This window comes from Hyaena hyaena, unplaced genomic scaffold (assembly GCF_003009895.1).
Source record: "Hyaena hyaena isolate Hyena2069 unplaced genomic scaffold, ASM300989v1 scaffold_27, whole genome shotgun sequence".
In the NCBI taxonomy this organism is placed as follows: domain Eukaryota; kingdom Metazoa; phylum Chordata; class Mammalia; order Carnivora; family Hyaenidae; genus Hyaena; species Hyaena hyaena.
The window spans coordinates 1,285,148-1,296,965 of NW_024080659.1; the positions used below are offsets into that span (position 1 = coordinate 1,285,148).

The window sequence follows — 11,818 nt, forward strand, 5'->3', positions numbered from 1 at the left end:
CCCCCCCCCCCCCCCGGCAACAAAGGTAATTATGTGAGTGGACCAAGGTGTTTACTAACCTTATTGTGGTAATCATTCTGCAATACACACATGTATCAAATCACCACACTGTGTATCCTAAACTTAGATAGGTTACAGGTCAATAATGTCTCAATAAAACTGGGAGACTAAGAATAATAATAATAATAATAATAATAGACCTGACCGTCAGGAAATGTTCAGTGATGTTCACCATGTCCTTCCAGAAGGAAGTAAAGACAGAGACCCCTTTAGAAAGATTTCCATCCAACCAACACGATTACCATGAAGTTGGCCTGTAAAGGGGTATGTTTTAGATACCAGAAAAATGTCCTGACATGTGAGAGTTCATTCCCTTCTGATTTTAGTTACTTAAAACAATTCATTTTGGGTATCACCCTGGGGTTAGTGAATGCCAAGGATCAAATTCTGAGGGGGAAAAAAAAAATGCTTTCAAGTCACTATCTCCCAGCTGGTCTTTTTCTTTTTTATTATTCAAACCCCAATTCCCTGGCAGAGAATACTCTCCCAGTAAGTCTTGGGTTTTCACTTGGGTGAAAAATCCAAACAGTTTCTCTGCTTTAAAAGGAAACATGTCAGAGCTGTTTTGGATAAATAAACTATTCAAACCTACAGACAAGCCCGCGTGCTGACCTGTTACAGTTTTCATTATGAGAACTCACCGTGGCCCAGATTCTGCCACATCTGAAGAACTGTTAGCTTTCTGGACAGAAATGACACCTGAAGCGGTCCCTTTGAATTTCCTGACATTTTAAGAAAGGGCAAAAATCCGATCTGTTCATTCCTGCAAGGAGTCATTAGGCTGACTGTTTCCAGAACTGCTGCACCAATAACCAGCCTTCACCCCCCAATCCAGAGCTGGGCCTCCACTAGCCATGAAGTCCGGGTGAACCCCCACACCTCTCTGAGTCTCCCTTTCTTCATCTGCTTGAGGGGAAGATGAAATCTGTTTGGAAGTTTACTGCAAACAGTCGCTTTAACCCTGAAAAGCTCAGCAGCGTCCCAGGCGGGTTCTGGGCGGAAGTCGGTAGATTTGAAGCAGGGGCCTGATGCGTGGAAAGGCAGCGGCCTAGCTGTGTCATAGCAGACTGGTGGCAGAAAGGACGGCCACACCCAGGCCTTTCTCTGGCTTCTCTGCTCTGGGCTTTTGCACCTGTCAGGGCTGCTTGTGCCTTCTGCTGGTGTGGACCAGACTGCAGCTCAACCCCACTTCCGGGGAAAACCCAAGGGCACTGCAGGAAGGTTCTGCTGCTCTCCAGTGGCGCTCGCGCCAAGGGGTCCACCGGCCATGGCTACCGGAGGCTGTGCTGAGGGGACCGAGGGAAAGGCCTGTGGGTGGGGCAAGGCCAGAACGTGGATTTCCCCAAGCGTCTTCCCGCCCCACCCCCACCCCCTGTGAGGGCAGCACTCACTGTTAACGCCAGCATCACTTCTCTGTAGTTCCGGTTCCCGTTAAGCCGCTTCTTCAGGGCTCGAATGGCGTCCTTTGGCCTGGAGAGAAGGACATATTAAAACCCTCACAAGTTCCACTTGCGGTGCCACCCCACAGACTCACTCCTGTGTGAACTAGCACGTGTACGAGGTTGTCTGTTATACACAAGGGTGTATGAGGCATGTTTATAAACATACAAGGTTGGAAACAAACTAAATCTTCATCAATGTGAAACAAGTTAATTTTTTTTTTTTACTTTATTTTGAGAGAGAAAGTGTGTGCGGGGGAGGGGCAGAGAGAGGAAGAGAGAGACAGAATCCCAAGCAGGCCCTGTGCTGCGAAGCCATGAGATTATGACCTGAGCAGAAGTCAGACACTTGGTCAGGTGAGCCACCCAGGTGCCCCAGAAACAGGTTAATTTAAAAAAAAAAAATTTTTTTTTAAAGATTTGTTTTTTTTTAGTAATCTACACCCAATGTGAGGCTTGAACTCATGACCCTGAGATTGAAAGTCACCTTGGCGCCCTGAAACAGGTTAATTTAAATCATGCTTATCCACACAGTGGAACACTACGTAGCTGCAGTGAAGAATAAAAAGACACCCCAGGTGCCTGGGTGGCTCAGCTGGTTAAGTGTCCAACTCTTGATTTCGGCTCAGGTCATGATTTCACACTTCGTGAAATCATGATTTCACACTTCGTGAAATCGAGCTCCAAGGCCCTCTGCGCTCTCAACACAGAGCCTGCCTGGGATTCTCTCCCTGCCTTCCCTCTCTGCCCCTTCTTCGCTCATGCTCTCTCTCCAAATAAATAAATAAACATGTGAAAAAAAGAATAAAGATGTTATTTATGCATCACTATGGAGCCAACTCAAAGACAGGAGAGTGGAGTCATCTGTAGAAAGTATCCAATGTCTGCTCATCTTGGCATATGAAAGGACAGCATCCATGCATAGCACACGTGACAGCAGACGGAAGAATCTTTGCAAGGAGACCCAAGAAGCTGGTAACTGGTGGCCCCTGAAGAGGGGAACTGGATGACGCAGGGGGTGAGGGTTTTCACTGGGCTGCTTTTCTGCAGCTCTTTTGAATTCCGCCTCCTATGCAAGTATTATTTATTCAGAACAGTACCTAACCCACTGTTGTGGGGGACACTAAAGAGACAACAGACACAGACAACAGAAGAGAGAATGGCCAGGTCCCTGCAGAGGCCTGGCTGTTCCGCTCCTCCCCAATTCCATGAAGGTCCTTTTTGCCTTGAGAAAATTTAAGCATCCTCAAAACCCAAAGAACTGTGTGTTTTTGGGTCATGGAGCTGCAGTGGATTCCCAGAGGCAGGTTCATAAGCTGATTGTTTGGAACCTGGAACGCGTTCCTCCTTACATCATGGTTTAGAGCCGGGAGTGAGGGTCCCCAGCCAGCCCTCTAGAAGCACCTAGTAGGTGAAGCCCATGCGTCTAACAAGTTATTTATCCTAAACCAGGATCCAACAAAGCCGTGGGACTCAGGGCTACCTCTGGCATGAAGCCCCTACCCCCTGCCGCCCATGACTTGAGCTCCGGGGAGCCCCTGGTCCCGCTGCAGGTCAGACCTTTGCTTTCATCAGTGGGCTCCAGCCTTCCCCGGATCAACATGTCAATGTGTCTGGGTCTTTTCAAAAGTTGAAGGTCCGTGAGTCAGGCACCTTCTATTCCTACAGCTCAGAAATATTTATGATCTCTTCACCAAACGAAGAAGTCCTTTCAAATGTGTGTGAGGCAGCTGGGGGAAGGGAGGGTGGGAGGCTCTGCTAATCAGCCCAATTTAGACAGAAATACACAGGAGCAAGACAAGGCTTCTAGAAGAAATTTTAAAACACTATGAGTCACCTATTTCCCATTCCCAACTTAAAACGTGGCTGCCTGCAGGGATTCTCAGCTCCTGAGCCCAAAGGCTGATGGGAGAGCTCTCTGGGGAAGGGGTCCCTGCCAAGTGTGTCTGCGGTATGGCTGCAGTTTCCAAACAGGGATGCTGATTTCTGCAAATATGGGGCTTGACAAGCTCCTGGCTTTGAGGGCTGCTTGTGGACTTGAGCTGGTGAAGGTCAGCGGCTGCTGGCCAGGAGCAAGGATTGATATCCTCTTTCTCAAAGGCTCTGCCAAGCCACAGTTAGCCCTGACCCCCGGCCGCCATCCCTCTCAATCCAGCTTCATCCCTCTCCTCTTGAACTTCCACAGAGCAGAAAAATGGGAACAGCCCCCAAGGGCTGCGATCACTTCTAGCTCACAGAGCATGGCGCACACAGAGCTCTCCCAGTGTGGGGGTGATGGTGGTGGTGGAAAATCAGAGAGTCAGCAGGCTCCTGGGTTAGAGTTAAAATGGAAATTCAGCGGCGGGAAGTACTGCCTCAGAGTGACTGGGTGAGCACAAAAGCAAGTATTTATCTCTATCCCCGGGGGAGAAGCTTCTGAGAGGAGGATCAAAGTCATGTCAGAGGAATTGCAAAGTTTCAAGCAGCAGCGGCAGATTAGACAGCAAGGAGCTGGAAACAGGGAAAAAGGAGAGAAGGAAGAGTCAAGAGCCAAGACGGATCAGGGAAAAGGAGCGGGAGGCGGGGAAGGGCCCCGTGAGATGCCCCACCGCCCAGGCAGAAAGGTCAGGCGCCTCAGGGCAGCGCCCAGGGCCTCAGGATCTGGTCTCTGGACCATCTTCAGCCACCTGTAAGGTCTCCTCCACCCCAGACCCTTAAGAACCCTTCTTTCTAGTCATACTTGAACCATCTCAGCCTCTGGCTCCAGAACTGCTGCTTCTGAGCTGCGTTCTCCTCACTCCCTCCCAGGAGGACAAACTGCCCCTCCTCCACCATCGCACACTCTTCCTCTCCTTCCCATTCTCCCTGCCCCCCTTCTGCTGTCAATCGTGATCTACTGCAGGGGCGGTGGCTACTCCTCCGGCCACCCTCCAGCTCAGAGGCCCGTGCACAAAGATTCCATGAGTGAGGGAAGGTCCTGGGGTGCTCGTGAAAACGACCCAGGGCAGCGGCTCCTCCTCGGAGTCGCACGTCAGAGTCACCTGTGGAGTACTTGTTGCATCCACCTACCTGGGCCCTAACTAACCTTCCGGTATGGGTAAGGCCTGGGAAACAGGGTATAAACATCTCCAGGTAGGTTATCAGCCAGGCACTCCTGGTTAATGACCGATGATGCAAGGTATGGGGGACTGCCACACAAGGCCTGGGGACAGAGGGGATGGATCTTGGCCTTGGACATTAGGGAAAGCCCAAGCAGGGGCCTGTGGGGCAGGTGACCAAGTCTGCCACAGGTGAAGCTCTGAATAAATACGTGCCGGGCTGGAGCTCGGGGGGCTGGGGCCAGGGCAGCCCACACTTACATCCGGCCTCTGCCCTTTTCAGCTATGCTGTGAGACCTTTGGCAAGGGACCGAACCACTGGAACTCAGTTTCCTCAACACTAAAATAGGCTGTCCCTACCTTCTGGGGCTGTTGCGGGACTCAGTGCGGGAGCTAGTGCGATGCAGGGCTTGGCGTGGGGGCCTGGAGTATATTATAGCAAGTGCTGGGAGAATGGCAGACAGGGCAAGGGCGGCAAACCCAGAGAGATCACTACCAAGGACTGGCCAGATAGCACTACAAATGGAGGTGGAGGAAGTCACGGGCAATGCAGGTCTCTAATGTATAGGTCTTTAATGGGTATAAAGAGCAAGCTCGTATGTAGAGCACGGACACGGGTACATCTGTAGCCAAACACTTGACAGATATTTACTCCTTTAATCCTTGTCACCACCCAATGGGACAGGTACTGCTGGTACCCCCATATTGTAAATAAGGACAGAGGGACAAAGAGGTGCACAGCAAGGAGTGGAGGTCCTAGAATTCCAGCCTAGGCGGGCGGCTCCGGGCTCCCGCTACACTCCCCTTCCTACGGGCACGTGGCATACACTGCCCACCAGCCTGGGGGTCAACCTCCCCGCATCTCCCCACCCCCTCACCTAGCCGGTGCCCGACAGCCCCAGGGCCAGCCAGCGCCACCGCTCTGTCTCTCTCAGTTATACGCAGCTTCCCTGGCCACACCATGTTGGGATTCTTTTTTTTTTTTTAATAATTTTTTTTTTATTTATTTTTTATTTCTAGGAGAGAGAGAGAGAGAGACAGTGTGAGCAGGGGAGGGTCAGAGAGAGAGGGTCAGACTGAAACAGGCTCCAGGCTCTGAGCTGGCAGTCAGCACAGAGCCCGACGCGGGGCTTGAACCCACGAACCGTGAGATCATGACCTGAGCGAAAGTCGGACGCCTAACCGACTAAGTCACCCAGGCGCCCCAACACACCATGTTGGGATTCTGTTCCGCAGTCCGCATCAGACCGAGTGCCTTAGGGACTCCATCCATGTACTTGCTTCCTCAACAAGTGCTTGTCAAGGGTCAGTTATGTGTACGTACACCGTGCTAGTGGCTGGGATAAACCGGTGAGCGAAACAGAAGCCTCCCCTCATGGAGTGCACAGTCGGGGGACTGTGGAGGGAGAGTCACTCTAACAAGCCTTGCGTGACGGGGGACACAGGAGGAACACGGGGACCAGAGCCCTGAAGCAGGGAGGAGTTGACAGGGTGCCCGACCATTAGTTGACCTTGTAGAGTTTCTCTCCCAACCCAGAAGAGATCTGACAGTCCCCTCACTGCCGAGGCGAAGACAGAAAATCCCCGGTGTTCGTGAGATGCTCTCATTCAAAACTGCAGGAACAGGACTGTGGGCCACCGTAGGAGGAAGGTGACATGAGAATGGAAGGTGACCCACCTCTCAGACCTGGGAAGGAGGAGGCTCCCCTCTAACACATATTCACATATGCCCACATTTGTGGAGAACTGCCAAGTGGGGTCCAGCAATGGGGGCAGTTCAAGGAACAGAAAGGTCAGTGGGGCTGAAGGATGAGGACAAGGGGAGAGAGCCCCAAATGGGGTGGCAGAGGGACCGGGTTACCACGCAGGGTCCACTAAGGATTTTTACCGGGAGTGAAGGCCCATTTTTTGGAAGACCGTCAGTGGATGAGAGGGAAAGGGGAGAAGGTAGACAGAGCGCCCGGAGGCCACAGCCTGACTCTGGGGATAACACAGGAATAGGGCTCTTCACACCCGACCGGAACTGCCAGGCCAAACCCTCCCTCCCCAAGGTCACCCCCTCCCCACTATTTCCCTGCTCGCCCAGATCGCTTGTGTCCCCAGCACACTGCCCATTCGTGCCGCTCTGATCTACACGCCACACTGCTCTCCCGGCCCCACTGAGGCCCAGCCCAAGCCTGCCCCTGTGTCTGCTGCAAAGGGTACGCGCCTCGGTCACAGCCGGCTCGGCCCCACCGGGTGAGCCCCTCAAGAGCAGCTGAGGCACAGTCGTCTTGGCATCCTGAGGATGGCCATCCCTCCGCCTGTGGGGTCAATAAATGTGGCCAGACAACCAGACAAGGGAGGCCATGAGTGCGAGACATGATTAGAAATGCTTGGCCCCCAGCAAGTCTCTGTGAGTCGGCTGTGTGCCGGGCACCAGGTGGACCACCTCCATTTAGAGGCAGCAATACGCCGTCCTTCACAAAGATTCCAGCACCAGACTCACCTCCAGCACAGGCCGCCAGCCCCGGTTCCATACCCCTCCGTGCCAGGACCCGGCCACACTGCACCTGGCAGGCAGCTCAGATCTGCAGGGCTTTAGCCTCCCTTCTGATCTCTGCTCCTCAGCCTGCTCCCTCCCTATGGCAGCTCAGCTCACAGCACTGGAGGCAGGGTGCCTGTGGCTCAGTCATGATCTCCTGGGTCCTGAATTTGAGGCCCTGCGTTGCATCGGGATCGCTGCTGTCAGCATGGAACCCGTTTAGGATCCTGTCCCTCTCTCTCTCTCTCTCTCTCCAAAAACAAAAACTTAAAACAACAACAACAATGGAATTTTCCTGACTCTTCTCTTGTCTCGGGCCCCCACCCACCTCCCAAACTCCACTGGCTCCACCTTCTAAATATATTTTGAATCTGACCATTTCTCTCTCCCTCCTCTACAGTGATCTAGGACAAAGTCACCCTCATCCCACACCAGGGTTATCGTATTATCCTCCTAACTGGCTTTCCATTTTCTGCCCTCTGTCCTTCTCACGCCCAGCCAGACCATTCCGAACACGGTAGCCGGAGTGACCTCTTTAAAATGAGCGTCACACCACGCCCCTCTCTGCTCAAATCCCCTCCCTCCCTGTCAAGGCCAGAGCCCGTGGTGCCTGCACTATTTGGATGGTGACGGGTCTGGCCTCCCCCCACTCACTCTCTCCACTCTGGCCCCAGGAACCTCTTGTGATTCTTCCAACATTACCACCTGCCCTTTGTCTGGGACTGCTGTGCTTGCTGTCCCCTCTGCCTGGAAGGTTGTCCCCTGGTGTCATCCTCACACCTCATCCCCTCATCTCCTTCAAGTCTTTCTTCAATGTCACCTTCTCAAGTGAGGCCCTCCTTGATTCCTCCACTGAAAATGGCTAACTCCCATCCTGCACCCTCCCCGGCTTCGTTTCTCTCCAGTCTTGTCACCAACTGATCGTGTAATTGACCACGTAAAGTAACATGTAATGGCTTCAAGGGCGTCTGTCCTGCTCCCTGCTGTGCCTGGGCACTCACCCTGGGGCCCAGCAGGAGGCCATCACTCAGTAAGAATCTGTTCAGCCCCGGCTTACACAGGGCAAGGCTGCAAAGGGCCCGTGCCAAGAGGAAGCCAGACTCTGGACTGTCCTCGTCGCACTGGGGAGGGCTGGAGAGGGCGTGGCTACAGTAAATGCCATCTTTTATGGCGTGGACAGAGGGCCAGACACAGACAGAAGGGGAAGAAGTGTGAGCAGGACGCAGCTGGACTGCAGCTGCAAGAGGACAGACAGCAAACGGCCAGAAGGACAGACTTGGCAGCTCAGGAACGTGCAAGGGGCGGCCTGTGGGGCAAGCTCTCCGCCTGCCAGAGACACTCTGTGCTCCCCGCCTCCCTCTGTGGACGCTGTGGGGCCCCTCCCTCCCTCGGGTCTAGCCCCGAAAGCAGGACAGAGACAGCCTCACTCTGGGGGCAGGGGAGGCAGAGCTGGGGAGGAGGGGCTGGAGGAGGTGATGACCACGGGGGCCCAAGTACCCGAGCAACTTCAGTTTCACTTGTGAGACAAAGCAGGTTATTGAGAGGTCATCACTGCTCCAAGGCAAGCACTGCCAATGGGGGGTGGCCTGGGGGGGGGGGGGACGCAGGAGGAAAGATGACGCAGAGGGTCAGTTTATTAAATGCCAAAGCAAACAGACTAAAAACAAAACAAAAAGTAACTCGCCCTTCAGCCCCGACAGACTCTCAGTGACCCCCCAGGAGCTGACAAGCTTCACATGAGGTCGGGGGTGGGGGGTGCGGGGAGGGACACATACCCTTCCTCCGTCTCATTGATAATGTCGCAGATTTCCATGTTCAACGTCCAGTCTTCGCTTTGCAGGGAGCCATCCGTTGCTTTTTCTGTAAAGTCAGAGAGAAAATAGATTTACATTTCTCCTGGAAACAGGGGGCCCTGGCAGGAAACAGAAGGGGCCAGAAGCACCACGTTCTCCGCCCAAGCACGTGGGCTGAGCCGGCAGAGCGGTCAGGGGTGCTGCTGTCAAAAGGGAGCAAACAGAGAAAGACCTGGCCCTGAGTTTTGCACGATGGAAAGTTCTGGAGATTGGCTGCGTGACAATGTGAATGTATGGAATGCTTGAAAAAATGGTGAAGATGGTGATCTTTACGTGTATTTCAACACAATTAACTTTCAAAAATTAAATTTAAAAAATCCACCCCCCCCCCCCCCAAAGCAGGTATTATTCCCTCCCACACTTAAAAGGAAAGAAACAGGCTCAGAAAGGTTGGGTACTTGTCCGGGATCTCATCGTAGGACTGGAGGTACCGGCATCCAGTCTCCAGGTCTGCCTGTCTCCAATGCCTACAAAGTTGCACGATCCTGCCGCGCCTGCTAGTAAAGCTGGACTTTTATTTCTTTTTAAGTTTATTTATTTTGAGAGAGACAAAGACGGAAGAAGTGGGGGACGGGCAGAGAGAAGGAGAGAGAATCCCATGCAGGCTCTTTGCTGCCAGGACTGAGCCCGACGTGGCGCTCGAACCCACGAAACCATGAGACTGTGACCTGAGCTGAAACCAAGAGTCTGATGCTCAACTGAGCCACCCAGGTGCTCCTAGCAAAGCTGGATTTTGGATCTGGAGTCGTAGCTTGGACAGGTTATAAATGCGCCCCAACCTACTTGTACGGTTCATGAGAGAGAAAACATCACCACCATTTTCTTCATACAGCCCACACTTCCACTGATACTCAGATAAGAAAACAAATGACCTCTGTACGTGCTGGGATTGTCCTTGTTTTACTGGATGCAGCTTCGGGGAAGTGGCACTTGTTTTTACATAACATACTAGAGAACTCACACATCCAAACAAAGGCTGTACTTACAAGCAGTGACAATATACTCCAAAAATATAGCTACTGCTCAAGACGTGTGTGCAATAGCTTCAGTCTGCCTGTGAATGCCCCCTTGTTTTAATTTTTGCCAAAAAAGGCACATCCTCAACTTTTCCACCCTCTTTATTCATCAGCCTTGGCACCCGAAGGCCCCTGCCCCGCTGGAACAAGCCCGCCTGCCCATGAACGAGGAGGCTCTGTTTCTCAGGCGAATGCCGGCCAAGCAGCGGACTGGGCAGGGGCTGGGAAGGCTCCGAGATCTGAGGAACCCTTAAAGTCCACGATGGTGCCAGGCTGGCAGGGACGGGGGAGTACCCGGTGTGTGCCCATAAGAAGAAAAGCATGTGCGGGGAGGGAGAGGCAGGGATGAGAACGCGTGTCGGAGACTCGCCGGAGGTGAACAGGCCCCCGAGACACTGCTCCCCTGCCCTGTCCAGCACACGCGTGGGGAAAAGAGCGGCCACGTCAGGAGGGTCACTGGGGGTGGCGGGCGGGGACAGACAACGGCCACGGTGGGAAGGGTAGGGGCAGGCCCCTAGGAAGAATGCCTCGAAGCACCGGTCAGCTTAGCCTAGAGAAGACGACTCAGGGCAGAGGCTACAGGGAGGCGGAGGGGACAGGCGCAAGGCAGCATCTGGAATCCCACAGCAGCGTGTCCCCCTGGCACTGGGCTGCAGCCGGAGGCGGGGGGCCACAGCCAGGTCCCGGAGCAGGCAGGCATGTGGGTGAAATGACTCGTGCCTCCGGCCCTCTGCTCTCCCCACCATGCTCAGCTGTCTCTGAACAGCCCTCCCCTTCAAGGTGTCCACTCCCAGAAGACATGACTCCTCCCGCCAGGACTCACACAGCAGGGAGAGCAGAGCACATCCTCAAGAGGACACCAATCCCAATAAAGCCACTCTGCCTGCAGGCCCAGGCCTTCAACCCTGCCCAGCCAGCCAGGGGAGAGGCCAGCTGGCCAAAGGGCCATTCTGAGATGGTCATCCGTCCCTGTCATAGCACCGGCTGTGGGACAGACGCTCATGAGGAGGAAAATCTGTGACTGCACTTTGGTAGGGCCATAGGAACACTGTCTTGGGAGGCTTAATAGAGGAAATATTAAATCAATGAAACCTCATTTCCAAGTTCGGTTTAGCAGCAGAATCCATTAACCTTATATTCATCCGCTCCCTTCCTCTAATAATACCAGGAAGGGGTTCAAAGGCATGATAACTTATCCTCCGGGTAGCGAATTCTATTCAATTACTGGGATTCTGAGTTCCAAGCTAAAAGATATATACTTGTTTTGATTATAAAGAACCAACCCAAAAAGAATGCTGCTTTCTTTTCATTTTGCTGGAAATGCCACATAAATACAACCGTGAGTATTTGGCTCTGCTGAAACAGATGAGGCAAGTAGGGCTGACAAAGGAGCTCAAATCAGTTCTTATTTTTCTCTGCTCATAAAAGAATTCCCAGCAATGGGAACAAAGTTGTATCCGATTGCCCCTGGAACTGCAGCCACCCAATGCGCACTCCCTCACTCGGTCCGGTCCCCGGGCCAGAGGAAGCAAAATTCAATCTCATTTCTTTTGTCACGTAAATCGTCAAAACCCAAGATAAATCCTGGTGCAACAGCAGAAACACAATGCTCCAGGGAGCAATGGTGCAAGTCATTCCCATCAGCCAGCCCTCGGGACAGATAAAGATCAAAACGCCAGTGACCCTGGCTGCAAAAGCTGACCCTTCAGTCTTCTCTGGTGATATGCTAATGGCCAGAGGCTGAGCTGGGCAAGACAAGGCAAGGCAGGGCTGGGCTGGGCAGAGCAGAACAGGGCTGGGCAGGGCTGAGCAGGGCTGGGCTGGGCAGGGCTGGGCTGGGCAGGGCTGG

At 53.2% G+C, this 11,818-nt stretch overlaps 1 protein-coding gene across 6 annotated transcripts in view; it reads right to left on the reverse strand.

Moving 5' to 3' along the window:
• TOM1L2 (target of myb1 like 2 membrane trafficking protein) overlaps positions 1-11,818 on the reverse strand; it is a 120,296-nt gene that overhangs the window by 49,614 nt on the left and 58,864 nt on the right. For all 6 annotated transcript variants that reach the window (XM_039227292.1, XM_039227298.1, XM_039227297.1 and 3 more), the window contains exons 2-3: positions 8,876-8,960; positions 1,452-1,530 (exon numbers count right to left, since the gene is read on the reverse strand). In XM_039227292.1, the coding sequence (XP_039083223.1) occupies positions 1,452-1,530; positions 8,876-8,960 (164 nt within the window). The remainder of the gene's footprint in view (positions 1-1,451; positions 1,531-8,875; positions 8,961-11,818) is intronic.